The following is a 26016-nucleotide window of genomic DNA, read 5'->3' as shown; positions in this document are numbered from 1 at the left end:
ATGCACAAATAAACCAATACACAGACACACACAGAAAAACACAAATATAGACACACACTGCTACAGTACCTCTAACATCAACAATAATGAGCATCTCTTCTTTTTAATTTTATTTATGGGTGGGCTTTTCACCCTCATCATTAACACAATAGTATACAATTAACTGCCAAAACATTAACATACCTGAAAATTGTACAAAAAAGTCAAAATCCACAAGGATTTCACAATGGCACTGTTTTTGTATCACATCATTAAGTACAGCACCAGTAATTTCACATATAGCATATTTCTTTCTAGTATTCTTGATGCATGTATTAATATTGTATTAATATTGATAATTAATATTAACAATACAAAATAGCACCATTCTTGTATTTTATATTGACAAGAGTTACTAATTGGGATTCGTTCAAGACACAGGGGAGAAACATTTTATTTCGATATAGTGCACGAGAGACGGAACAATGGTATCACGTTTGCTGAAGATCCCACGCATATCCTTGTTAGAGAATATCTTCTTTTATCCTGCATAGACTATTCACCCTGTTATAATTATGGCTTATTTCTATGATGCTTGCAGGTGTTCTAATTCTTAGTGTACCACACAGCTCCCAGACATATAAAGGAATCTGACAGAAAATGATGACCCTGATTTGTGTGTAAAAACAATATGCCACATTCAGAGCTCAAACTCACATCATGCACAAAGAGATCCTTCATTTTAAAAAATCAAAGTTGATGATCTGGCTTACAAAAAGAACTGCAGCCTTGGATTGCCAGCAGTCTAAAAACATCTTTGAAATGTGGTTTAGTACAGAATTTTAAATGCAAATTAAACTGTCCAAATTTTTTGGTAGAGTACAGCTGGTATACTGTCTAAACTTACTAAGTTTTAGTGTTGAAATTTTTTGATGAAGTACTGTGGATGAGAGAAATAAGTTGCACTGAAATATTTTCAATAATTGAATTTGTATTGAATGTCCAGCGTAGGTTTCAGCATAGTATAATAAATGGTTCTTGAGATTAAGACCAGAGACTCAAGTCCCCTACAGGGGGGCAAAATTGAATTGCTGGGTTTTCGGAGGATATACATGCATTCAGGCATGTACACACGAATTAGGAAGCTGTTTCTATTCTAGAGTTGCACAAAAGGTTCCCTTAATGGTATCATTTGTACAAAGAGTTATTATGCTGTAATTATGCATGCTGATATTAAATACTGAAGATCATTCTGTTGATTGTCTCTAGCATTTTATGTTAAGTGTGTATTTACATAATATGCGATATCATTTATTTGAAGAGCAGTTCCTTTTTCAGCTGGGCGCAGACATAATCAGCCTGAGCATTCTGGACCACACACATCCCTGTAGCTTAAATTAATGCAATGAATAAATAGAAGATCCGAACATCAAAATATACAAACGCAATAAGCAATATTACGAGATTTGAAAAGGAGGAAAATTAAACATTTGTAAAACATAGTACTGGACCTTAGAATTTGCATTCTTCCAAAATATACTAGTATTTGGTAACTGAGTTGACCAGTTCACTCCATACTAGTACAGCTTGGATCAATTAATCCCTTGTTTACCCTACATTTGCATGTACTGGAATGTTAAAATACGTTCACAGTTTATAAACAATCTATTTATATTTAATTTACTCACCTTCGATGCAATACTTGTGCTGGTTTAAAAGGCAGTTAAAAAGGCAGTTAGCTGGTGGAAATTATTTCAGCTGAACGAAAATGCAAAAAAACAAAACAAAAACAAAACAGTATTATAATGTGATCATAAAAAAATTTGGTCCATCATTCAAGTAATTTCTGCTTTATAAATACTCTCAGAACATGTGGTGAAAAGGGCTACTAGCTTTTGCTTTTAAATAAAATGAATTTGTGTGAGAAAGTGTAAATACCTGTAGGAGCTGAATGTGTGTACTCTTTTAAGAGGGAGGATTGTGAGTTCATATTAAAATGTGTTGACCAGAATAGGGGCGTAGGAGAGAAGAGTGGACAGATATATTGAAAGAAAAAAAGAATCAATAGTTTTACCCTGATTTAAAATACCTGAAATAAAAATAAAATCTCCAAAATCACCATGGCAAAACAATGGATAATGAATGACATTCAAGTGATATTCCAGTTCCATGTTACATGTCAGTCATCAACACTACAATACAAGAAAGCTTTAAATCTTGAACTGAAATATTAAATTATTGCTTTGCTTAAACATTCAACAGGATGTTACGATGGCAACAATAACATGAATTGTTATTTTAGGAATTTCACACGATTCTCTTAAAATGTGTGTGCAGTCACCCCGCGAGGATACAACAATGACACAAACTGCACACAAGGTTAAAAAAAACCCCCCAAAATAAGTACATTTTAAAAAATAAGCAACTGCTTAACAGAAGCTGCAGAGTACAGAAACGAAGCCACAGATGCATGAAGGCTCTGACCGTGGAGCTGGCACAACATCATCCATGATTAAGTGACCTCTGCGTGCCCCAATTAGCCTTGCTAATTACAATCTCGTTTATTAATTCATTTCAAAACTAGACTCATTAATCTAAAAATATATATTATTTTCTCTCCTTCAAACTGTGGCAGAACAATCGGTTGTTCTGCGACAAATAGTACACCAATAGTACACTGTGCCGAGCGAATCTGATAGAAATAGAATTACTAGATTATAAATTATTTTCTGTTTGATGCCATCTTTATTTTACTATTCAATTCAGCAAGGCATCCTGAATGGACTCACAGGCAGTTGAAGAGCTTATAGAAGCTTTTGAGGCAGACACATCTGATCAGATTTCTAATGAAAATTTAAATAAAACAAACAATCAAACATGGTCGCTCGATGTAGGCTCACACGAAGCTCAGCTCGGCTAGTAATTCCATCCCTAAGGTTCTGACCCAGACAGGACGGCTCCTGGTCCATCCTACTCGCTGATCTCCAGAATGAGGTCATCTCCCTCCAGGCTGTTGTCCGAGTTCACGTAGATCTTGGCCACGGTACCGGAGACGGGCGAGTTGACCACTGTCTCCATCTTCATGGCGGACAGCACGCACAGCGGCTGGCCCTTCTCCACCTTTTGACCCTCCTTCACCTTCACCTCCACCACCTTTCCTGGCATGGGCGCGCCCACCTGGCCCCGAACGTCCTTCAGAGCCTTGGGGTGGAAGTGCATCTCCTGGGAGGAAGCAGAGGGCAGGAGAATAGCAGACCGAGCTGCAACCAACCACATCTCATTGTTTTCAGCTCATGAATGATACAGTGGCTCAAGCCTCAGTGCTTTCACTGAAACAACAGGCATTACATAATAATACAGGGATACTAAGAGCTGGGCCTCACGTCTCCTTCAGCATGAAGGCTTACTGAACAGACTGTTCTTCACTAAATGGTGTTGTACTGTAGTGGTTTAAATATTGATGGGTTCATTTGTCTCCTTCATTATGTTACTTCTGCATGAGAATATTTCCATTATAGAACTGCTGTGCAGTTAACCTACGTTGACGCTAATTCAGTCTTATTACAGTATTTTCACTTCCATTGTAAGTCATTCCAGATGAATGTACAGGAATAAATGTAACATGCAAACAAATAAATCCATGGGTTATGAAAAGAGTTGCTTCATTTGGAGGCTGTGGACCACACTAAAGTATCAGAGCCATTGTGCTCGTGCTGCTACAGAGTGAGAAGCAGGGGCACACGTAAATGTTGCTACTATACATTTGTATATGCAGCTAAACGAACCCATGGTGGGGACACTGGGAGAAAGAGTGATAGAAGAGGATAGGTTGATGTCGGTCGGTTGGGAATACCTTCATGGCCAGTGTGTCCTTGACCAGGACAGATCGTAACTGACCATTGAGCTCAAAGAACACCTCCCTCTGTCCTGCCTTGTTCAAGTCCCCGAGGGCCAAAGCTTTAATGTGCAGGGTCTTCCCACGTTCCAGCTCCACCTGAGAGTGAGTGATATATATATTTATATATATATATATATATATATACAGTGTATATAATCACACCGGTAATACCCTTAAACTATTAAAATACAGCAATGTTTGTTACTCCACTGATTATGTGCGGTCAACCCAATAACGCACTTGATGAGGAAGTACTTAATTATGCGGAAGTTTAATTATGCACAATCTAAAATTAGCTCAGAGTGAATTAGCTCAAAAAAATAAATGGTTATTTCTAAAATAGAGAGAGTATTCTGCCTGCACCTAGTTACAGAAAGTGGATGGTTTGTGGAAGAAAACACTGGGTACCCAGCAAATTGGCGGAATATGGTCAATCAAGGGAAATACACATCTCTGCAGAGCTCCTCATTGTCAGTTGGATGAGGCCCACCCAGTGACAGGTAGAACTGCATGTGCTAAGGAGCTTGTGCTCATCTACTTGTCTAATACCCCTCCACTTCACATCAGGGTGGTAACAGGCTGTCTGCAATACAACCTGAGGAAAACATGAGCCTGTTGCCCAAGTGCTTTAATCTTCAACTATGTCCAATTGTCAATGAGGATAATAGATAATAGGTTCATTAACTATGCTAACCCCTATCTCAAATGCTCTGATATATATGGACTGCGTTCTGGGTCAAAACATGCTGGGTTGGAGAGTAGATGGACGTGTACATTTTATGGTTTGCTGATATGAGGGCTATAAAATTTTCGAAAATAATTGACGGCTTTAGACAAAAGAAATAAGAGCTAATTAAACACAGAGAGACAAAGACAGAGAGGGAGTGAGAGAGGGAGAAAGAGCTCTCAGGCATTCACCTGAAACTCCTCTGCAATCTTGGGCCCCTCCAGGAAGAGCCGCGTGTTGAGACAGCCCACTGGCCCAAAGCTGGAGGTGAACTCCTTGAACTCCTGGAAGACTTTGGGATACATTGCTGCTGACATCATGTCTTCGGGTGTGATGTCATCACCGTGCGCCTCCCGCAACTGCTTCTCCAGGGCCTGGAAGTCCATTGGAGCCAAGGAGGCGCCGGGACGACCCTCCAGTCGCGGCAGAGACTTCAGCACCTGGCACACAGAAAGAGGCGTTTCCTGATTTTTGGGTTGTTGCTATCACTGGAACGATTGGTTAATGAAAGAGAGAGGGGGGGGGGGATTCATATGGATTCCAGGTAGCGCATGCGACTGTGCAGTGAGGCACCCCACGGCCTAGATCGAATCCTGTCAGTGACAGCGGCAACTATGGCTGGAAGTCCTGTGGGCCAATAATTCATCATAACGTTTCCCAGGAAAGGAGGGCGATAGTTGGCAGGATATTGCCCACCTCATTATGCAATAGTCACTGCAGTGATCAATCAGGCACCTGTGATCCCCCTGCACAGCTGCCCTCCAGCATAGTAATGTAGCTCAGGTGGCGGATTGCATTTCAAATTAAGAAAGATAAATAATGAATATAAAGTTGTTAAAAGTGACAAGGATCCATTGGACAGGCAAACATGTAAACAAAGATGTTCTATTACAATAAAGATGTACTCAGCTGGGTCTCTGCTCTGCTCTACCCCTACGTAGTGGCACAAATGAAACATTCACATGCTCAAAACAAAAATGTTCATAGTTCCAAACCAAATAACAAATCAGACAATTGCAGTTACAGAGCGTGATAAATAGACGGTTTGTCTGAGCCGTTTAAGGCACTATTATGCCAGAAGAGCAATTGATCTTATAATGAAAGGCCGGTGATTAATTGTCGCTGGCTTGGGAGCTGAGAAACAAAGCGATATTCCTACACAGCTCCAAGAAAACAAGACATGAATTATCTCCCGGGGCAAAGCTGAAAATAACAATGGCAATAAATTAATGAATAAATAAATTAATAAAAGTACAAGATTCCAGTTTAGAAAAATAAGAACAAAAACAGCCTTAAAGTTTATGTAAATGCATTAATTCTTCAGTGTTTCCATGTTCCAAAAAGCTACAGCCCCTTAATGCCAGCATGCTGCCTCGGACGTTTGATGATTCTGTGCTGTATTTTCAAACGGCGTGGAGAGGAAGGAGGCAAAAACCAAAGTTTAGGTTTTGAAAGAATATCCGAATTCTTTTCAAGTGACTGCACACAGAGTCGAGTTAAAAATAACCTCTGCTGCGCCGATTGTTCTGATTTCGGTACAGGAACCTCCTTGGCTTACCTGCTGGTAAAACACAGCAACCGTCAGCTTTTACTGTGCCAGCTTGAAGGAGAGAGCAGGACCCCACCACGCTTTTGTCCAGCTCTCCCCATGCCTAAACAGGCATGTCAAAAGTAACATTGTGAAATTATAATTATCATTACGTGGTGGATTATTACTAAACAATTGTCTTAGTTTCTTTTTTTTTTGTTCAATGCAAAATGCTGTCCAAACGCTGCAGCTGAAGCAAAGCAGCTTGGTAGGCTAACCTCCTGTGTTATTCAACCGTGTTTGCTTCCATATAGCCATTGGTTTGAATCCAGCCCTAGGCGTTAGCTATGGTAACCGGCAGCATGTTACAAGTTAATTGCATTGTATGTCAGCTTGCTTTCATTTATTCATTGCCTCCATCCTGATTTCCTCTATTATTGCATACTTGCCACACTGAATGGTTTCAGAACTTTAGACAAAAGCACACTATGCCCCGATCAAATAAAATGCATACAAATTTTTTTTTTTTGAGTTTCCCTTTGTTGAATATTATATGTTTTTCTCAAGATCTGAAACCATTCAGTGTGACAAATATGTAGGAATCGAGAAAATCAGGAAAGGGGCAGATACTTTTTCGTGGTACTGTACATTTGCCTTGTTAGAGCCATTCCCAGATAGCCCCTGCCGGTCAGCAGTTAGCACTTCAAATGGCCCACATAGTGTCATGGAATGAGGGCAACGAACCCATCCAAATCTGGCCGCCAGACCGCAGCCACAACTCAGCTTTGATGCGACCGTGTCTCTGCCACGTTTGGCCCAGAATCCAAATGCCGCGATAAAAACCTTAAATGTGACTGGTTACAGCTGGGCCACTTTTGGCAGACAATACACTTTCCATTGCCATAACTCACCCTTCAGAGCCTAAACACCATATTTGGGCCTGGAATTGTCAGCTATCTGGGTTCACTTTGTGTGTTGGGAGTACGCAATTTACCACGGTTCCTGTGGATCATGTTGCATTTTATTGCTTTTCCTAAAAACATTTGTTAGTGCTGCCTATAGTACAAGACTTTTTTAAAAAAAAATTTAGCAAGTTTCTGGTGTATACTACTGTTGTAAACATAAGCACATTTGTTCCACTTAATTGCTCCCAGAAAACTCTTGTACTGGTGTGTGTACTGGTGCGTACTGGAATATCACAGATTCTTTCACAATATAAAGGGCACCACCCAGGATGTGAATGACTTGGCACACTAAGAGGCCACTGTGTTAGGGGATGCAACAATGAATGGCTGTAGTAGTGTTGAGCTTTAATGACCCTGTAATTGGCTTGGCTCCTTTCCTTTCCTAACACCTGTTTAAATATAAACAGTTTAAGCAGTTAAAATAGCTTAGCGGGGACGTCTGGATAAGCTTGATCCACAAAATATTCACCGCACAGATGTTTCTCTGGGTTAGTAAGAGCAGAATATTAGTACATTCGTGAAAGTATTGCGCTTGAAAGGATACGCAAAGCTAATTGGACTGGGCCTGACACCTGAAAGCCTGTAATAGAGGGATTTACAGACACTTATTCTTTGACGGATAAAGTACACCAGGAAGCCGGAACGCTGTGAGTCACAGCGGATGCGGTTCCCAAAAGTGACGTATTTTAAGTCGCTGTTCATTAATTTGGCGGCTTTTGAGACGATTTTCTGGCTAAAGCACGAGATAAATCTCTCACCTCCACGGAGCGACTCCTCAGCTGCATTCACACAATATCCAATGGAACTACAGCTCCTAATCCAACATCTATTTATCGCATCAAGGCATGCTTTCAGGCGTCACCAGCCGAGAAGTTTTACCCTCTTTTTTACATTCAAAACTAGAAGTGGATGAAGGCACTACTTGAGTCTGTCACCTTAATTACGCTGAGATTGTGTGTGAGTGTACAGCTGAATTGGTCTCCGTATTTTGAATGTGCTTTTTTTGATTTGAGCAGAAAGCATGTCTCACCCGTGTTCAAAGCGGGGGACCAGGTTTTTAACAGGAAATTGAGTACCTGTGGTTAAGCACCCCCTATTTAAAGAGCCCCAGCCGGAAAGATTAAGGGAGTCTGACTGCAGAGAGGCCTGAAAGGTGCTCCAGGTTTGAATGGTGCTCTCCACTTGATTTATGATTTAGATTTTTTTTTGTCATTTTGTGATGGCTTTAGGTATAGTACCACTGATTCCAAATTATGAACAATTATTGTCCATTTACGTGTACTGCACAATATATCTGTGTGTGTTTACAAGCTGAGTTGATTCATCCTGGGTTAGAAAATGTAAAAAAAAATTTAAAAAAAGACTCCCTAACGCTGCTATTATTTCGCTTTTAAAAAATCTATTTAGAAGGTCTGTTGTGTGCTTACGCTCGTCGCTACACCCCGTCTGTTAATTTAATGCTGAGAGCCTGGAATAGCGAGCACTCTCCTCCGAAACGTGATGTCCAGCTGCTGTTACTGCTCACACGAGGCACTCTGTGAGCAAAATCAAAAATGTAAAAATCCGCTGCTCTCCAGCAGGACACAGATAGGCACTTTATTAATCAATTAAATGATAACGATAATAACCCGGGAGCGAGCGACACATTTCGCCTGATGAAGGGAACGGCAGGAGCGCGCAGGATTTTTACATTTTTGATTCTGAACCCTTCTGCACTGGGGCTTGCACCCAGCTATTCTCTGCACAGGATAACTGATACACTACCTGTGCAGTTTGCGGAGGAAGACTGGGGTCGCTGGCGCGCAGTGTGATGTTATAACGTCCTGCTGGCGGAAACGCCTCCCTTCCGTAGCTGATGCTATCCCCAGCGATGCTCCTGTGTGCAGGGTGGCCACCCACAGCCAGACTTTATGCCAGACCGTGCAGCCCACCAGAGCAGCGCTAGCCAGCAGCCCCACTATTTCACCCTTTAAATCAGCAGTGGTGACAGTTCAGCCTCAGTCCTCAGCAGGGTTTATTTTATTTTTTTGCACTCCCTGACCGCACTCAGAACGAAGAGTAGTCACTCAGAACAGGAAATGACCAGGTGACTGCACGGGCCACGCCCCCCTGAAGCAGTGGTTGGGCAGCCTTGCCCCGAAACGACTGACATTCTGATTAAAGTTCACTGCGCTGCAAGGGGCATTTCGAGTGCTTCTATAAAAGCAATCTTCTGCTGTCAGCGAGACGTTGCGAGGCAAGGTGGAACCTACGGCACACACTGCATCAGTGAACGAGGTAGTATGTGGAGTATGTGGATATTTGTAGCAAAGAATTTCCTTTCCATTTAAACAAAAAAAAAAAAAAAAAAAATACCAGACAGCCCAGAACCCAGCTATGCTATTTATTTCACCTCTTTGTGAGTCTTAGTGATGACAGCTCTTTCCTTACAGGACGGCTTTGCACTGCATCCGCGGAGCTGGCATTTGCTCCGGCGGCGCCCTGCTTAGCGGACACGGATAACCACGCGCTTTCAAGGCGAAGGTCAGGCTACCTGAGGAGAGCTGCGCCGCGACGCACAGCAACCTGATTGCCGGTGAAAGCCACTGTTTTCTTTATCCCGCTGTTCGAGCTCCGCGGAGACGCTTGCTGAAACTCTGCGCTGCCACCGATAAATATAAACCCGATTACTGCCGGGGAGAGGTTACTCGTTTCAGCATTTCTGAGATCCCCTCACTGCCTTTTGAGTGTGGTAAGGGGATTGCAAGCAGTAAGCGTTTTAATAGTGAGGATTTGGAAATATCATGGTACGTGAGCTTTCTGAGTGGGGAGTTCCCATTCAAACAACAGTTTGCACACAGCTACGGGTACCTGTATATCACGCCAGCTGGAATTTAGTGCTGGTGCACAAGAGGAATTACCTTCAATAAATATGCCAGTGTGGATACAGTAGGTACACTTTTGTGTTTATCTGCGGGAATCAATTTGAAATAACAACAGAGATCAACATTGCAGCAAATAACAAGCTGATACCGTACCCAGTTGTTTATGTGCTGTCAAAGGAAGTGCTGCAAAAGCCACTTAGCACAGACCCCGCTTTATCATGGCCCCCACATTGTGCACAATGAGCCCCATGTCCCCATAAGCTGGCACACTGCAGTAGCACAGAGACTGGGACATAAATGTCACTGCCAACAAATAGCATTTTCTTGGGCCAGAGTGCTGCTTATCCCAGGGAGAGAAGAAATGTTTTCAGAAAGAGAGCAGCCCTCCGGGCAGAAGGCAGCAGCTCCTATAACGTCAATAATCTCAATCTTGGGATTAATATCACACTTCATTACACTTTCATGTTTCTCTTAGCGACGGCCGTCTGGGTGTCCACAGGGAACTGCAGCCATCTTCTGTGGCTGTACTCACTGGAGAGGAAGTAGAATTCCCCATGCTACAGCAGTGCAAGGGATCATGCATGCTAAGTGAGCGATTAAGAAGAAATTAAGGCGCCACTGAACTCCACTCACTGAAGTTCATCAAATTTACTCCCAGATTTATATGGCGCAACGAGAAATCAAATAAAAACACCGACTAGGTCTTTAAATGAAAGTCACATCTGAAGATGGCGGCTTATGGTCAGGCATGCCCTTCCACTATCACTTCGATTCAAAGAATTGCACAGGCTCTTCTCCCCAAAAATAGCGAATGCGAAAAGGTTCAGGTTTGACACAACGCAAAACACAGTGCACCGGGAAAATTCAGCAGCTCTTCACATCTTGAGAGGCATTCCTCCGCATCAAACACACGCTCAAATCAAAACAATAACTGTGAAATTGAGGTCTGCTCTGAATCAGAAGCAACACAAATTATCCATTTGAAGTGTTTACCTAATGCAAAAAGCTGAAAATAGAGGCTTGAAAGCATTTAAATGCCACAAGTCATTTCTGACTGGCACACGGCACACGTTCTGACATTTTTTTTGTTCGGCATCGTGCGGTCTGTGGATTCAGCCAGCCAGCGCGATCTCGTCTACATCACAGGAGGACATTCTCCACATCCTCACAGAGACGCTTGCCTTCGGCATCCCCAGCGCGCGAAACGGAAAGTCCTCCACGGTCTTTAAAGGAAGGGCAAATTGGGGCAGAAGGAGCGCCAACATCAAACTGCTCTGGGACAAGCTGAGGGGATATAAGTTGATATCAAAGCTCGCCAGCTTGTCTTTCAAGTGGCACGATATCAATTTATGATATATAATGGTGTGCGAGGGCCGAAGGGCCACTCGCTCGCTTGGATAATGCGAATTGGCCATACAAGTTAAAAAATTTCCGAGACGCACAATGACATCCCCTCCGTTGCGACAGCAGACATTAGTAAATGCACAGAAGGAATGACGCACAGTCCACCCCTTTTTATAGGAATCCTGCCTCATCCACAGAAATGCCAAAAGGTCACCCCTTAATTCTTTAATACATTATGGATTCCGTCTGGGGGACGATTTAAAAAATGCAAACTGCCGCTGTGTGTGTGTGTGTGAAGTCTCTGGAATGGCGCGCGTATCCTGTAGCTTCAAGGTGACAACGGGATGCTAATGTGAATCCTGCATCAAACGCGGTCTTTTTCACGTGTTCTGGGGGGAAAGGAGAAAGGCCCAGCTGGGGAAGGCAGCGTTTTTTTGATGTCTCTCGCAGTCGTTTCCGTGTCAGAGATTAATGACGGAGAGAAGCCGTGGGACGCCACTGATCACGGCAGGACCCATACTGCGTCACAGCCAATAGGACTAAAGAGCGAGGGGGAGCCAGTGCGGCTGCCGGCGGGGCTGCCTTTCCCATGATCTTCTGAGGAAGCAGAGGAGCAGCACAGGGGGTGGGGGTGGGGGCTGCCTCTCTTACCTTGGAGACTTTGGGGAGGGGAGGGATTGGGGGTGCGTTGTGGAGGTTCAGAAAGCCGGTGGGGCTTGTCTCTCTTGCCCTTGGAGCCTTTAGGGTGGGGAGAGATTTGGGGGTATGGTGTGGAGGTTCAGAAAGCGGGTGGGGCTTGTCTCTCTTGCCCTTGGAGCCTTTAGGGTGGGGAGAGATTTGGGGGTATGGTGTGGAGGTTCAGAAAGGAGGTGGGGGCTGTCTCTTGCCTTTAGGGCTGGGAGAGATTGGGGGTGCGGTGTGGGTCTCTCTTTCAGTACCTTGGAGCCTTTGGGGTGGGGAGAGATTTGGGGGGGAAATGTGGAGGTTCAGAAAGGGGGGGCTGTCTCTCTTGCCTTGGAGCCTTTGGGGTGAGGAGAGATTTGGGGGGGCAATGTGGAGGTTCAGAAAGGGGGCAGGGCTTGTCTCTCTTCCTTGGAGCCTTTAGGGTGGGGAGAGATTTGGGGGTATGGTGTGGAGGTTCAGAAAGGAGGTGGGGGCTGTCTCTCTTACAGTACCTTGGAGCCTTTGGGGTGAGGAGAGATTTGGGGGGGCAATGTGGAGGTTCAGAAAGGGGGCGGGGGCTGTCTCTCTTGCCTCTGAGGGGGCGGTTCTCTTACCTTGGACCTGAAGGGCTCGGGGAAGCCACCGTGGGGCATGCCGATGTGGCCCTGCAGGAACTCCACCACCGACAGGGGGAAGGACAGCTCGTCCGCCCGCTCCTCCACCTCCGCCCGCGTCAGAGAGTTCTGCACCATGAACTGCGCCAGGTCACCCACTATCTTAGAGGACGGGGTCACCTGGGGCACAGAGAGGGAGGGAGAGCGAGCGAGAGAGGGAGAGAAGGAGGGAGGGAAGAGAGGGAGAGACAGAGAGGGGGAGAGGGAGGGAGGAGAGAGAGGGAGGGAGGAAAGGAGGGAGAGACAGAGAGGGGGGGAGGGAGGGAGGGAGAGAGAGGGAGCGAGGGAGAAAAAGGGAGGGAGATAGAGGGAGAGGAAGAGGGAGAGAGTGAGAGCGAGGGAGGGAAGGAGGGAGAAAGGAGGATTGGAAGGATTGAGAAGGGAAGGTCAAAAGGAGGTGAGGGAGGAGGAAAAGTGGGGGGGGCAAAAGGTAGAGACAGTGGTTTCATTTAAGCACATATTTCGCCGAGGCCAAATAGCTTCCACTTTATTAATCAATACAAATCTCTGCGATGTAATCATATGATCAAAAATGCTGCATTCTATACACTGGCTCAAAGAAATGGTAAATACTGTTAAGAGACTTGAGACTTAGAGTGAGAGAAAGGGAGGGGAAGGGGTGAGAGAGAGAGAGAGAGAGAGGCAGAGAGCGGTGCCAGTAATGTCTTCTTTTCAAGGGGCATGTATACTTTTTCATCATTGCTGAACATATTTTTTTTTTTCTGTATACATTCTTTGGCAGTACGACTGTATATATACTGCTGGGTAGCTGTGACTGGGGAGATTGCTGCTGTGGCGGTATTGTAGCTATTTCGGTATGAACGTTCACTGGCCTGACGAGATACGTTTGTTCTGTCAAAGTGCAGCAAATAATTTAAAGCAATACAGAGCGGAAAACACAGAAAGTAATGGATGGACAGAAAATGTTTGCGGCCACGGCAATTCTGGAGCCCCTGGGACCTCTAAAGAAAGGGTGGTGGGGGGGGGGGGAGGGGGGCTTTAAAACAAACAGCTCACAATATTGCACTGGAAGCGAGGCGAAGAGAACGAAAGAGAATGAGGCCGACACACTTTTGTTGTATTGGAGAGATTTAGTGCAGTGGGGGGAAGACGGTAATGAGCCGACGCGGGCGTGTGCGCATTGAGTGAGGACTGCTTGACTGATTCGCCCGCACCTCGGCTATTGACAGCGTTAACCATGAAGGAAACGACGCACGGGAAGAAACAGGGAAGAGAAATTTAAATTGATCGTTGATCGTTTAATTCAGCCGGGCGAACTGAGGCAGCAAGGCAGAACCAAACGCTGGCAGGTGCCATTGATTGCAGAGATCAGAACACTGGCGCTGGGAATGGAACAGATAAGCTTTGCTTAAATCACAGCGCTGATCTGTCTTTTGGGCCCATGCGGGAGGGATAGGATTAGCAATTTAAGTTTGGAAAGTTATTTTTATTTCTTTTTCTTTCTTTTTTTTTTTTTTTAAGGGAATGATTTTGAGGAGCACAGACTGACAGCTGAGCGCAGAGACGTGAGGGGCGATAAAAAAGAAGGGAGACAGACGGAGGGGAGGGGAGGGGAAACGGCTGAGGAGGATCGCGCGTATGAAAGAACGCGAGTACACAGCGAGATGCGTGCGGCGCGGTGTTTCTTCAGCTGTTTTGAGCTGTCTGGAATTGTAGAAACAGGATGATCAACATCAGGGCCTTACAGGCAACCCTGTGAAATCACTCCACAGACACTCCCAGACTAGCCCCGCACCAGATCTTCATCCTAGCGGTAGCTATATCCACAGAATTCACAAACAGCGCAGAACCGCTGCTGCTGTTCACAAAGGACTTGCACAGGCGCAGATGTTTGGACAAGTGCAGATGTGCAGGTAAACCATGTCCGAGCAGATGCACGCATTAAAATGTTTTTTTTAATTTTTGTTTTTTAAATAAACCCCGCCTAATCTGGAATGTCCAAGTATCTGCATCCACATCCGCGTTCATGCCCAAACCCCACTGGCCAACTCGGGCGAGTATAAACATCTGTGGTTTTATTCGAAAATATATGACATCACTACTAGTTCTTTACACACTACAGACTACAGCCCGGCTCCAGTAGAGTGGACTCGGGGCATGGGGGTCACTACAGAACGATGAAACACGGACCCAAAACCTACTGAACCTCTCGTATGTTGCCCCGTGCAGCTACTGGCCCGAGCGACACTGTCCGGATTGCATTTGAGGCCGGGGGGGGTTCATCCAAGCACCGTGACACTGTTTTGACAGGTAGGAGCGCAGCCGACTGATCTACGGAAGCGCAGACGAGCCGCCTCACCTTGATGAGGTCTCCCAGCAGCTTGTTGGCCTCGGCGTAGGCCTTCTTCACCGCCTTGAACTTGTTCCCCAGGCCCATGCTGTGCGCCTGGAAGTGCAGGTTGGTGTACTGGCCGCCGGGGATCTCGTTCTCGTACACGTCGGCGTTGCCGGACTTCATGGTGGCCGTGCAGTCGAAGGGCGCGTACAGCCCGCGCGCCACCTCCCAGTACTCGCTGTAGTCAAACACCTTCTCCAGAGCGATGCCTGGGGCGAGAGAGGGGCGAGAGAAATGAGAGAGAGAGAGAGAGAGAGAGAGCAGGGAGGGGAAAAAAGAGAGAAATAGAGAGAGAGATTTGAAAAAAGAGAGATAGAGAGCAGGGAGGAAGAGGGAGAGAGAGCAGGGAGGAAGAGATGTGAAAAAAGAGATATAGAGAGCAGAGAGGGAGACAGAGAGGGGGGCAGGGAGAGGGAGAGGTGTGAAGAAGAGGGACAGTGAGCAGGGAGGGAGAGAAAGAGAGAGAGGGAGTGGGCATTGAGAGAGAGATGTGAAAAAAGAGATATAGACAGCAGAGAGGGGGAACAGGGAGGGAGAGTAACAGGGCACGGGGAAGCAGAGGAACAGACATGAGATAAAGAATAAGGGTGAGGCACTGGGGACAGAGATGGAGATCGACTGATAATGGTAAATAAAAAAAGTCTCATCTGCCGTGCAAACCAATTTTTCAATATTTTATCTCACTCTGCAAATGGCTGTCCAAAAACCAATTGAGCCAGTGCTGGCCCTGGCTGGCGACACTGCAGGGCAATGCACAATTGGCTCTAGCATCGCCCAGGGATGGGAAGGCGTCAGTTGACTGGAATTACAGCTCTCCTTGCTCATTAGCAATCCCCATTGGTCAATTGAGCACTGGCAAGTCTGCCTATTGAGCTGCACATGAAGTGTCTTCCTTCAACTCATGTCTGTGCGAGCTGCAAACTGCAGTGTGATAAGATGTGGCTGCTAACATCACACTGCAGGTATGTGTGTGTGTGTGTGTGTGTATATATATATATATACACACACACACACACACACACACACTATATGACCAAAAGTATCAGGACCCCCCTTGGTCTAGGGCTGTTTTTCACGGTTTGGGCTAGGCCCCTTAGTTCTAGTGAATGCTACAGCATTCAATCACAACAGTTTTGGGAAGGCCCCTTCCTGTTTCAGCATGACAATGCCCCCGGGCACACAGCAATGTCCATATAATCCATATAAAAATGGTTTTGTCACGAATGGTGTGGAAGAACTTGACTGGCCTGCACAGAGCACTGATCGCAGCCCCATCTCAACACCTTTGGGATCAATTGGAAAGTAAAATGCAAACCAGGCCTAATCGCCTAATCAGTGCTCAGCCTCACTAATGCACTTCTGGCTGAACAGAAGCAAATCCCTGCAGCAAATTCTCCAACGTCTAGTTTAAAGCCATCCCAGAAGAGTGGAGACTGTTACAGTAGTAATGGGTGGACCAACTCCATATTAATGCCCATAATTTTGGATGAGATGTTCGATGTCAGGTGTCCATATACTTTTGGCCATGTAGTGTATTACACATACATACACTATTCATACATACATTAAACATCATTGAACATTCCAAACTGGGGAGAAAACAGGGAAAAGCAATAAAAAACTAAACTAGAAAAAAAACTCTCTCTTCTAAACTTATTGAACACTCTTCACTACCGATATTGCAGCCACCTATCAGGCAGCCAATGGGACCACTTCACTATATCTTCAAAAAATCATCAGACCGTGCGTCAGACCTCTCTATTCTGCCTGCCGCCCCCCACCCCATGTCTACATTTCAGGGCACGCCTCCCCCCCACCCCATTAGAGCCCCCCACCCCACCCCATGCCAGAATTTCAGGTCATGCCCCCCCCCACTGCATTAGAGCCCCCCACCCGACCCCATGCCAGCATTTCAGGGCATATCTCGCCTGTCTGTTCTGGCCCTCCAGTGGAGGAACGAGCTTCCCATGATGCCATTTTGGCAGATACCCTATCCATCTTCTACTGGAGACAGAAAACCCACCTCTTCAGACTGCACCTTGGGTCCCTTAACTCTTAACTATTCTCCTTCTTTCATGAATGTCCTTTTGTAGTAGAAGTGTACAGTACAGCTAGGTAAGGATAGATTTAGCTCTGTAGGTAATGGTAATTACTTCTCGTTCTTGATACAAATTCATTATAAATGGGTCTTTGGTGCCTTCACTTTTGTATTCCTGAGAGTAACACTGATGATTTCCACTTTCGTAAGTCGCTCTGGAGAAGAATGTCTGCTAAATGAAATGAATATAATAGTATGAATGAAATGCAGTGCAACATTTCGCAGTATCCATGACCAACGCCGCACCATAACCATATGGTTGCAATAACCAGGGGACGCAGATCTCAGCAATCACATAGACCCCCCCCCAAGACACAAAGCTGTCAGTCCCATCCAGGCGTCGGCCAATCAATCAACGGGTTTGTTTGTTGTCGACGTGGCGCTGTCGAACTCGATTTCATTTCTCCCCGCCGCTAATCGTCCGAGGCTTCGATCGGCCTCGTTTCTCTCGCTGCGGCAGACAGACGACGCGGCAAACGCGCGGCGATGCGTCGGCCCCCATCAACCGCGGCGCCTGACGCGCGGCCGCTGCGGAGCTGGAACCGTGGCAACGTCGCCCATTAAGCACCCGTACATGAGCTGTCAGTCCGTGTCACCCAGCGCCAAACGCAAACGAGATTAATATCGCGCTCATGGTCACTGCAGTCGCAATGCTCGCCTGCAATATTTATTAGTGGGGAGAGCCTGAGGACGGGGAGCTGAGCAGTGTGTGTGCCTGTGTGTGAGTGTATGTGTGTGTAGGTGTGAGCCTGTGTGCACATGCATATATATGTGTGTGTGTGTATGTATGTGGTGTGTGTGTGTGTGCACGCGTGTGTGTCTGTGTGCGTGCATGCGTGTAAGTGTGGGAGAGTGGTGTCATATGAAATTGAGAAAGGCAAGAAGAGGCCCAATCCAATCCTCGACCCCACTCAGTGATACCATAGTATCACCTGCCCCGTGCGATTGGATGTTTGGCGCTGAGACAGAACCGGGTATCCTCCTACAAGTGAGCGCATTAGCAGTTCTGTCAGGCTTTAGAATGTGTGACTGATAGGTGGGTCAATGCGTAAAATGGACGCCTTTACTGTGTCTGTCACGTCTTTATACAAAGAAGCAGCTCATAACGGCCCGGGCTCGCTAAAGCCACCCCCCCTCCTGCACACCAAAGACGGCCCCGTACAAGAGCAAGAAAGCAGAGGAAGGAGGCGAATCAAAGAACTGGAGTGGAAAGGGGGGGGGGGAAGCTTTTATAGGTGGGAAGGAAAGGTGTAAGCAGTTCAAAGCTGCGGAGAGATACCAGCTGGTGACTGATCACGGTGCAGCCAGACGAGGGGGGAAATGGGAATACAGGCGAGGCGTGTGAGCACCACTGACAGACAGAGGTGGGAAGAAAATCCATGTGAGACAAGGGAGTGAGACTGAAAAGAAGCTAGCCGCGTCTCCTGTTTCAACGACCAACAGACCGTCAATGAGAAACGGGAAAGAAAAAAAAAAGACACCCGACAATAAACAAACAACAAATACAGTATGGACCACATTAATGAGAAGCAATGTTGTCAAGTGAGAGAGCTGCGGCTGCCACATCTGTTTGCCTGGATAAGCTGACAGCTTCCAGACAATTCAATTAACCAGGCAACACTGCACTCTCTCGCGTGGGGAGGGGGGGTGGGGAGTCCTCAGGAAGCGAACAAACAAAAGGAACGAAGCCAGCTCACCCTCACGTGAAGCCAGCCCCCGCCCGTCCCCGCGCGGAGCGGGGGGTGAGGAACGGCTCCGATTTCTCACGCTCCAGCCCTGCACGCGGGCGCGCTGGCGCGCTGGCATGCACGGCGGCCACGGAAGGCCCGGCTTCCTCGCGCCTGTCCCCTACTCCGCATTAATCTACAGGCCGAGTCGGCGCCTGACAAACGATCCGGAGATGGGCCTGATAAAAAAGCAAAGCTAGGGGAACGCTGCACAGACCCGACGCGTCGCCGAGCGTGCGCTCATCTCCATGCTGCAGCTCAGAGCGCGCCCGAGCAGCGACCGCACTCGCAGGGAGACGCGGCCTGCGAGGCACGCCTTGCGCCGACGTTACGCTAACGTTGCGGAAAGGCTGGCGGGCCGCGATTAAACGTGGACCACGGAATGATGGTAATCCTGACTGACGGGCAAAATGCCCCTTCCCTTCACAGTTCCCACCGCTCCCATAACCGCTCATCTCCTGGGCTTTTTCACAGCCCATTTCCGTGCGTCTGATTGGAGTGTCCTCACTTCAACTCCCTGAACAAGCTCCCAACAGTGCAACAGCCTTGCATACAAACCAAGAACTCAACCAAGAACACACAGACAGGAAATAGGAAGTTAGCCAAAACTAAATAAAAATAAACGGCTGAACAAGATAAATGACGGTTGAACATTGATTGGTTGTCCGGAATGACAGTGTTCAGTAAACTTCCATACTCGTTCTTAAATTTGCAGCTGTGGAGATGTATGCCAGCATATGCAAATATGCGCGCTCATAGCCAAGGTAGTAATAGTACCTCACCTGGATATAACGAGCATTCGCTCCGAAGCAATTACAGTCATTTACATCGCATTAAAAATCTTGCCACTGTTAAACTTGACATATATACATTCATTAAACCGTACGAGCTCTCAAATTCTTAAATTCACGACCAGGAAGCTACATTTGTCGAATCCCATCCAACCTCCTCCAACACGGGAGGAATATTCCATTTGAACAATTCAAACCCCATCCGTTTCCATTCGAAACGTTCTTTGATAAACAGCGTTTCGGAGATGCGCTGTCGAGTCAGCTGCGAGACAGCTGAGCAGAAACCCCCTCGGTGGGAAAAAAAAACAAACTCCGCCAGCGCCGATACGACGGTTTGAGCTAAACGGTCTCGGTTTCCTCCGCATTCATTTGGCGGAGCACTTCAAAGGGAGGCGCGCTCCCTAATCCGCCGTTATGCGCAGCGCTGGAAACACTCCCGCTGAAGTGATCAGCACTTTTACCTTAGCCGTGAAGCGCGAGCGAACATCTGCACGTCCGCAGAGTTTCTTAACCAATCTGCCTGGAGGACCTGAAATAATCCTTTTTTTTTTCTCTTCTCTCAAAGTGGCGCTTGATTGCTTATGAAAAAGGTTTGGCTTAGAACTGAAGTTCTGTCAGAAGTACTGACCCAAGTTAATGGCAATAAACCCTCATAACGGATAATAAAAATATTTCAACGGAATAAAAATATTTCTGCATTCAGTTGTGAAAAAGTCTTTCTACAGGGCGCTGTGGCAGGGATAGAGGGAAGTGCTGCATATTGGTTGGTGAATGTAAGAAGGGGCGGGGTCCTTACCCGTGTTCAGCTTGGTGCCCTTGGCGCAGGCCACGATGGCGCCCATGCTGGGCTGAGACGTCATGCCCGCCATGGAGTCCACGGCCACGTCCACCACGTCCGCCCCCGCGTTGGCGCACGCCAGCATGGCTGCCACGCCCGCGCCCGCTGTGTCGTGGGTGTGCACGTGGATGGGCACCTCCGGAAAGCGGTCCCTCAGTGCACCAATCAGCTGCCGGCTTGCCTCCGGCTTCAGGAGCCCTGCCATATCCTACAAATGGGAGGGAGGGAGGGAGGGAGGGAGAGAGTGAGATTGGTAGGGTTCAGAAGGATGTGAGGGATGAGGGATAGAAGGCGGGAGGAAAGGTAGAAAGAAAGGAAGAGGTAGAAATGAAGAATGTGGTGAGAGAGTGACATAAGAATTCTTTCTATCTTTTTACAGAGATTACCCTCAAGCATGCTGCTCCCATATGCCATCTCTCCCAATTCACCGCTAACTCTCCTCCTCTTATGCACTCTGTCTGCTCCTCTCCTCCTATCTTTCCATGGCCTGAGCACCCCACAGCATCTGCCTGCCTGACCGTCCTGCCTGCCCGCCTGCCTGCCTGTCTGCCAGTCTGTCTGTCTGCCAGTCTGTCTGTCTGTCTGTCACTCTGTCTGTCTGTCTGTCAGTCTGTCTATCTGCCTGCCTGCCTGTCCATCCGTCCGTCCGTCTGTCCCCTAGGTGAGGGGAGCTTCTGCACACCTTAATGGCCAGGATGTGTGTGCCGGCCTTCACCAGCTCGTCGGCCAGTTTCAGGTAGTAGTCCAGCGAGTACTTCTGCCGCATGGGATCCGACACGTCGCCGGTGTAGGAAATGGCAGCCTCGACCACGCCCCCCGCCGTGCCAGCTGCCTCCATGCCCAGGAGCATGTTGGGAAGGTAGTTAAGCGAGTCAAAGACCCGGAAGATGTCCATGCCATTCTCCTTGGCAACCTCGCAGAACCTGGAGAGGGGGAGGAGTGGAGGGGATGTGGGAGTGAGAGGAAGACAGGAGGAGCATATCGAAAATGTTCAGCACAGTCCGCTTAAGCAATTTGGCCGGTTTGCAGCCGCAGCCCCGAAGCACGCCGGCCGGTCCGAGCGGGGTTTTGAAGCGCGCTGTCGCTAACCTGAAGACCACGTTGTCGGGGTAGTTGGTGTAGCCCACCGCGTTGGCGCCCCGCAGAAGCATCTGGAAGGGCACGTTGGGCAGCAGCTTCCGCAGCTCCTGCAGCCGGCGCCACGGGCACTCCCACAGGAAGCGCATGGCCACGTCGAACGTGGCGCCTGCGGGCGGCGAAAAGGAGGAGGAGAGCCTCTCTGTCACGCGGGCGCTTTGAGAATCTGGGAAGCTTAAACCGTTTCCCTTTCGCTTTTTAAACACAGTGTTCCAGACGGAACGCTGAGGTGAAACGAACCTTCGCTTCGCTGCCGCTCCAGCAGAGCCGGGGGTGGCGGCTCAAACACATCACTCAGAGGACAGAGGGGTACACCGTTACATTTCCAAAAGGAACTGAAACTGTTTGCCAAAATCTTTCCCTCCATATATAGCCCCCTTACATAAATCATACGGGTGGAGCACTTCCTCACACGCCGTGTTTGACAAGCGTGCACTTTCCCTCCACCGGGGCCTGTTCAGGTGAGTATGAGGTGCGGTAATGGTCTTGTATTGCTAGCTCCTTTTTACTGAGCAGAAACAAGTATCAGAAACTCACTCAGGCTAGTGGAGGATTCTCACATTATAGCGTCAGTGCCTTTCACACCCCTAAAAAAGCGCCTGCTACAGCACCTGCTACATTTACACATTCAAAAGATGTCACAGAGATGGTATAGTAAAAGTAAGGAGGCCTCACCTCAAATGAATGCTCACAAGTTTACACGACCCCAACACCCCACCCACAACACCGTTTAGCCAGGACTATACTGGCCATATACTGGCAATGTGCCTCATTGTTTTATTATAGTTGGGTTGCTGTGATTTTCAACATGTAGAAGCTTACATTTCGTATATTTTAGAGACAAAATTTAAAAAAAAACTTTTTTTCCCCCAGACATTTTCAGGCAACCCCCCATCCTCAAATCAGGTGACCCCACAACCCACAGTTTGGGATAAATCCTCCTCGGTTCTGGCGTCTGCAGCGTTGACGGCATTATAATAGAGTGCTGGTGCGTAGAGAGGACTCACCCCCCCAGTTCTCCAAGCTGAAGAGGTTGTTGAAGTTGTGGGCCACGAAGGGGGCGATCTGCTTGAGGTCGTGGGTGCGGACGCGAGTGGCCAGCAGCGACTGGTGGGCGTCGCGAAACGTGGTGTCCATGAGGAGGAGGCCCTGGTGGGCGCGCGCCGCCCGCGCAAACCCCTCCGGGCCGTCCCGCAGCAACACGTCCCGGAAACCCGCGGGGGGGTCCCCTAAACCACAGCGCACCTTTCAGACAGACAAACCCACCCCAGGCTGCTCCGCGCCACACCGCCAAAACCCAAAAAATAAGACTATCTTAAGTATTCTAGTCTTATATTACATTTAAAATCTTATTTCTATTCTGTTTTTGATTTAAAAAAAGACAAAAACATTGCCAATGAGGTGACAGTGTTACTCATTTCAGGATTTCCCCGAGAGGAAAAGGCAATTTCACTTTTCAAGCAAAAACTAAAAACTTGCTATTATTTTCTATTTGGAAGAAAACAATAAGAAAAAGTCTCCGTACAAGACTACAGCACTTGTTAAAACAGACTTCTTTTTCAGGACATGAAAAACAAAACCCATCTGCAATGGTAACACAAACAGATGTGAACCCACAAGCAGCCCGCAACTATCAGACTGCAGCACACACCCTCGACAACACACAGAAAGAACAACAAATGGCACAACGAAACAGCAAGAAAGAAAGCAATCCCACAAAGATAAGAGCTCCCAAGTGCAATTTATTGGCTATGCCCAGAGCAGAGAAGGTCCTGACCAGGTCACCTGACAAAGACCAGCCAGGCCAAAACCACGCGTGGTGTCGGCAAATAAATTGCACTCGGGAGCATTTAACTGTGGTTGTGATGGTTCTTCTTCTATGATTTAGTGCTGGCTCAGAACCAGCAGATGTGTGTATTTCATTCTCTGATACTATATAACAACACATCTAATACAGCGAGACACTATATTCTAGAGTTTACAGTTTAATACATTTTTAGGCGTTTATGTGTCAGTCTGATTTGTAACGCGCTGCGATCGAAGCAAAGCAGGCGGATGCAGGGTTCCAGCTGTACCTGCCACCACTGACCCAGATGTGTGCACACGCCCCGAACCACACCACCGAATCAACAAAGCCAGCGGGAAAAACGATGAAATCAACACACCGTACACGCGCGCGCGCACACACACACCTAAATCCCTGTAATGAGATTTCAAATGTGGTTATATCCTTTTTCATTTGAGGGAGGGATTGAGAGGAGGAGGAGGAGATTAGGGTTGCATTATCACACACTCCTCCGCCAGGCGGCTGGGGGGAGGGATACACGGGGGGGGGGGGGGGCCTTTCGGTTAAAGCTGCTGACGGGAATTTGACACATTGGCTGCGTGGGAGGCACCTGACCCCTCCTCCCTGACAGCCCCACACACACGTACACGCAAACACGCACACGCAAACACGCACGCGCGTCACATACACAGACGTAGATATATCGCCTATTTCGCAGCTGATCCAACTTACTTACATTAGCAGAAGCCCTTTTGGTTGCGAGCTCAATGCAGCTATGTGGCACGGTACGATTGCACAGCTCTGTTGAATTGTGTGTTGAGGTGTAATTTTGTAGTAGGGGATCCTTACCCAAAGGGACTGTGGGTACTACAGGGTCGACGGAAGACGGCTTGGCTTTGACTGGAATTGGAGTGATGGGGCCATTCACCATTACATGACCTGAATGAGAAAGAGGGACATACATTAACACACACGCACACACACACACACACACACACACACACACGCAGGCACACACACACACGCACACATGCACACACATCAACAGCACAGCAGATGTTCAGTAGTAATAGGTTTAGGTTCGGTGTGGAAATGGAAAGTCAGCTGTAAATGCAATATGCTTCACACAGACCCAGGTAGTGTAGGAGTTTCTGGGCCCGGTTCTGAACACGCTTGAGATTGAAGAGGTCTGGGTTCTCGTCGATAAACTGGGTGTCCACGGTGCTGTGCAGGAACTGGTCATTGTTCAGTACGTTCTGCAGGAAGGGGATGTTCGTCTGTACAGAGGGAGAGAGACAGAGAGGGGAGAAAATGGGTCATTGCATAACATGTGTTCCCTGGGCTCATGCAGTACACATGCATGCGTGCGCGCACACACACACACACACACACACACACGCATACAAGCCCACAAACACAGACAAGCACATTAAATGTGCGCATAAATACATACAGTCTGCATGCTCTCACACACGCATGCGCACTCACACATATACATACACACACACACACACCCACGCACGCACACACTCAGAGATTATAAGACTCCTGCTAATTCCACATTCAATTTAGTCATTACCTGAAAATACTCAACTGAGCACTGCCGAAAGTATAGAAATGAACGTAAGAGAATTCCTCTCGGAGCCTGTAAATATAGCACAGCATTGCGTATTCTATATCATGCAGACAACGCACAAGGCCTAAACATTAACGCAGCGTGGACATGCTGGGCGGGATGACAGGACTCCTGTGGATCTCCCGCGGCTCGGAGGATAAAACTCCTGGGACAAGCGAGATCAGGATTTATGCCTTACCCTCATTAGCGAAGCCACTGCAGCTGTTTTCTTTTTATAAACGAGGCTGAGAGGGCACAAATACACAGCGGTAACCGCTTGACCTAACACAGAGACGCTGTATCTGATGCCATTCAGAACAATCATGTAATTCAGACCAATCAGCAATCATATTTTTCAGACCTTTGCTGTGTTTAAAAAAACAAAACAATCTAGTGACAACCAAGTTCAGATGTGAAAACAGGTTGTTAACTGTAAAATCTAGACCTTAATTTGCAGTCTTTCCCAACTCGGTTCAGTTTCAATCGGAAATGAATTCTTGCTCTAGGAACAGGCTCTAGGAATAGAAACGCATTGAAGAGGAAGAAGTGCAAAGAAACGCAACTTCAATCAGCATCCGTCAGCCAAAGTTAACAAAGCTGTCAGTCAACTCCATTGAGATGAGCCTGGAACAAACGACGACTAGAAAGCTTCCTAACAAGGTAACACCTAGGTAACGCAGCCTATATGAGCAATTCAGCTCAATCGAAATGTGCATATCAGACATGCAAAGTTACTTTCCAGATCTTGAATGTGATATAAAATGAATAATGCCTGCTAAATTTCTGCCACAAGGAACAGCTAACTAAGTGCAAGCTACAATGACTCATTTTCTATTCAACATGTGCACCAGGAGAATGTTTCATGCATTTATATTCATATTCATGAATTTCAAAGGGCAGAATAAAAAAAAGCTAATGTAGTTACAGAACAGGACCAGACAGAAAATTCCCAGGATGCTTTGGGGGCAGGATTGCGCATCCTGAGTGTTTTGCAGGACGAGACAGGAGGAGGGGGGTGGGGGGCAT

At 47.1% G+C, this 26016-nt stretch overlaps 1 protein-coding gene across 1 annotated transcript in view; it reads right to left on the bottom strand.

The window, feature by feature from the left end:
• Positions 1 to 87: 87 nt before the first annotated feature.
• Positions 88 to 26016, bottom strand: part of LOC135251959 (pyruvate carboxylase, mitochondrial-like) — a 133168-nt gene continuing 107239 nt past the window's right edge. Inside the window, exons 13-23 of the mRNA XM_064329839.1 lie at positions 24508 to 24652; positions 24225 to 24314; positions 22597 to 22818; positions 21542 to 21698; positions 21135 to 21375; positions 20411 to 20660; positions 14963 to 15207; positions 12583 to 12762; positions 4796 to 5044; positions 3833 to 3973; positions 88 to 3201 (exon numbers count right to left, since the gene is read on the bottom strand). Of these exons, the coding sequence (XP_064185909.1) occupies positions 2950 to 3201; positions 3833 to 3973; positions 4796 to 5044; positions 12583 to 12762; positions 14963 to 15207; positions 20411 to 20660; positions 21135 to 21375; positions 21542 to 21698; positions 22597 to 22818; positions 24225 to 24314; positions 24508 to 24652 (2172 nt within the window). The 3' untranslated portion in view covers positions 88 to 2949. The remainder of the gene's footprint in view (positions 3202 to 3832; positions 3974 to 4795; positions 5045 to 12582; positions 12763 to 14962; positions 15208 to 20410; positions 20661 to 21134; positions 21376 to 21541; positions 21699 to 22596; positions 22819 to 24224; positions 24315 to 24507; positions 24653 to 26016) is intronic.

Source organism: Anguilla rostrata, chromosome 3 (genome assembly GCF_018555375.3).
Source record: "Anguilla rostrata isolate EN2019 chromosome 3, ASM1855537v3, whole genome shotgun sequence".
NCBI lineage: Eukaryota > Metazoa > Chordata > Actinopteri > Anguilliformes > Anguillidae > Anguilla > Anguilla rostrata.
The sequence above is the reverse complement of the archived record's forward strand: the minus strand, read 5'-3'. Positions and strand labels throughout refer to the sequence as shown.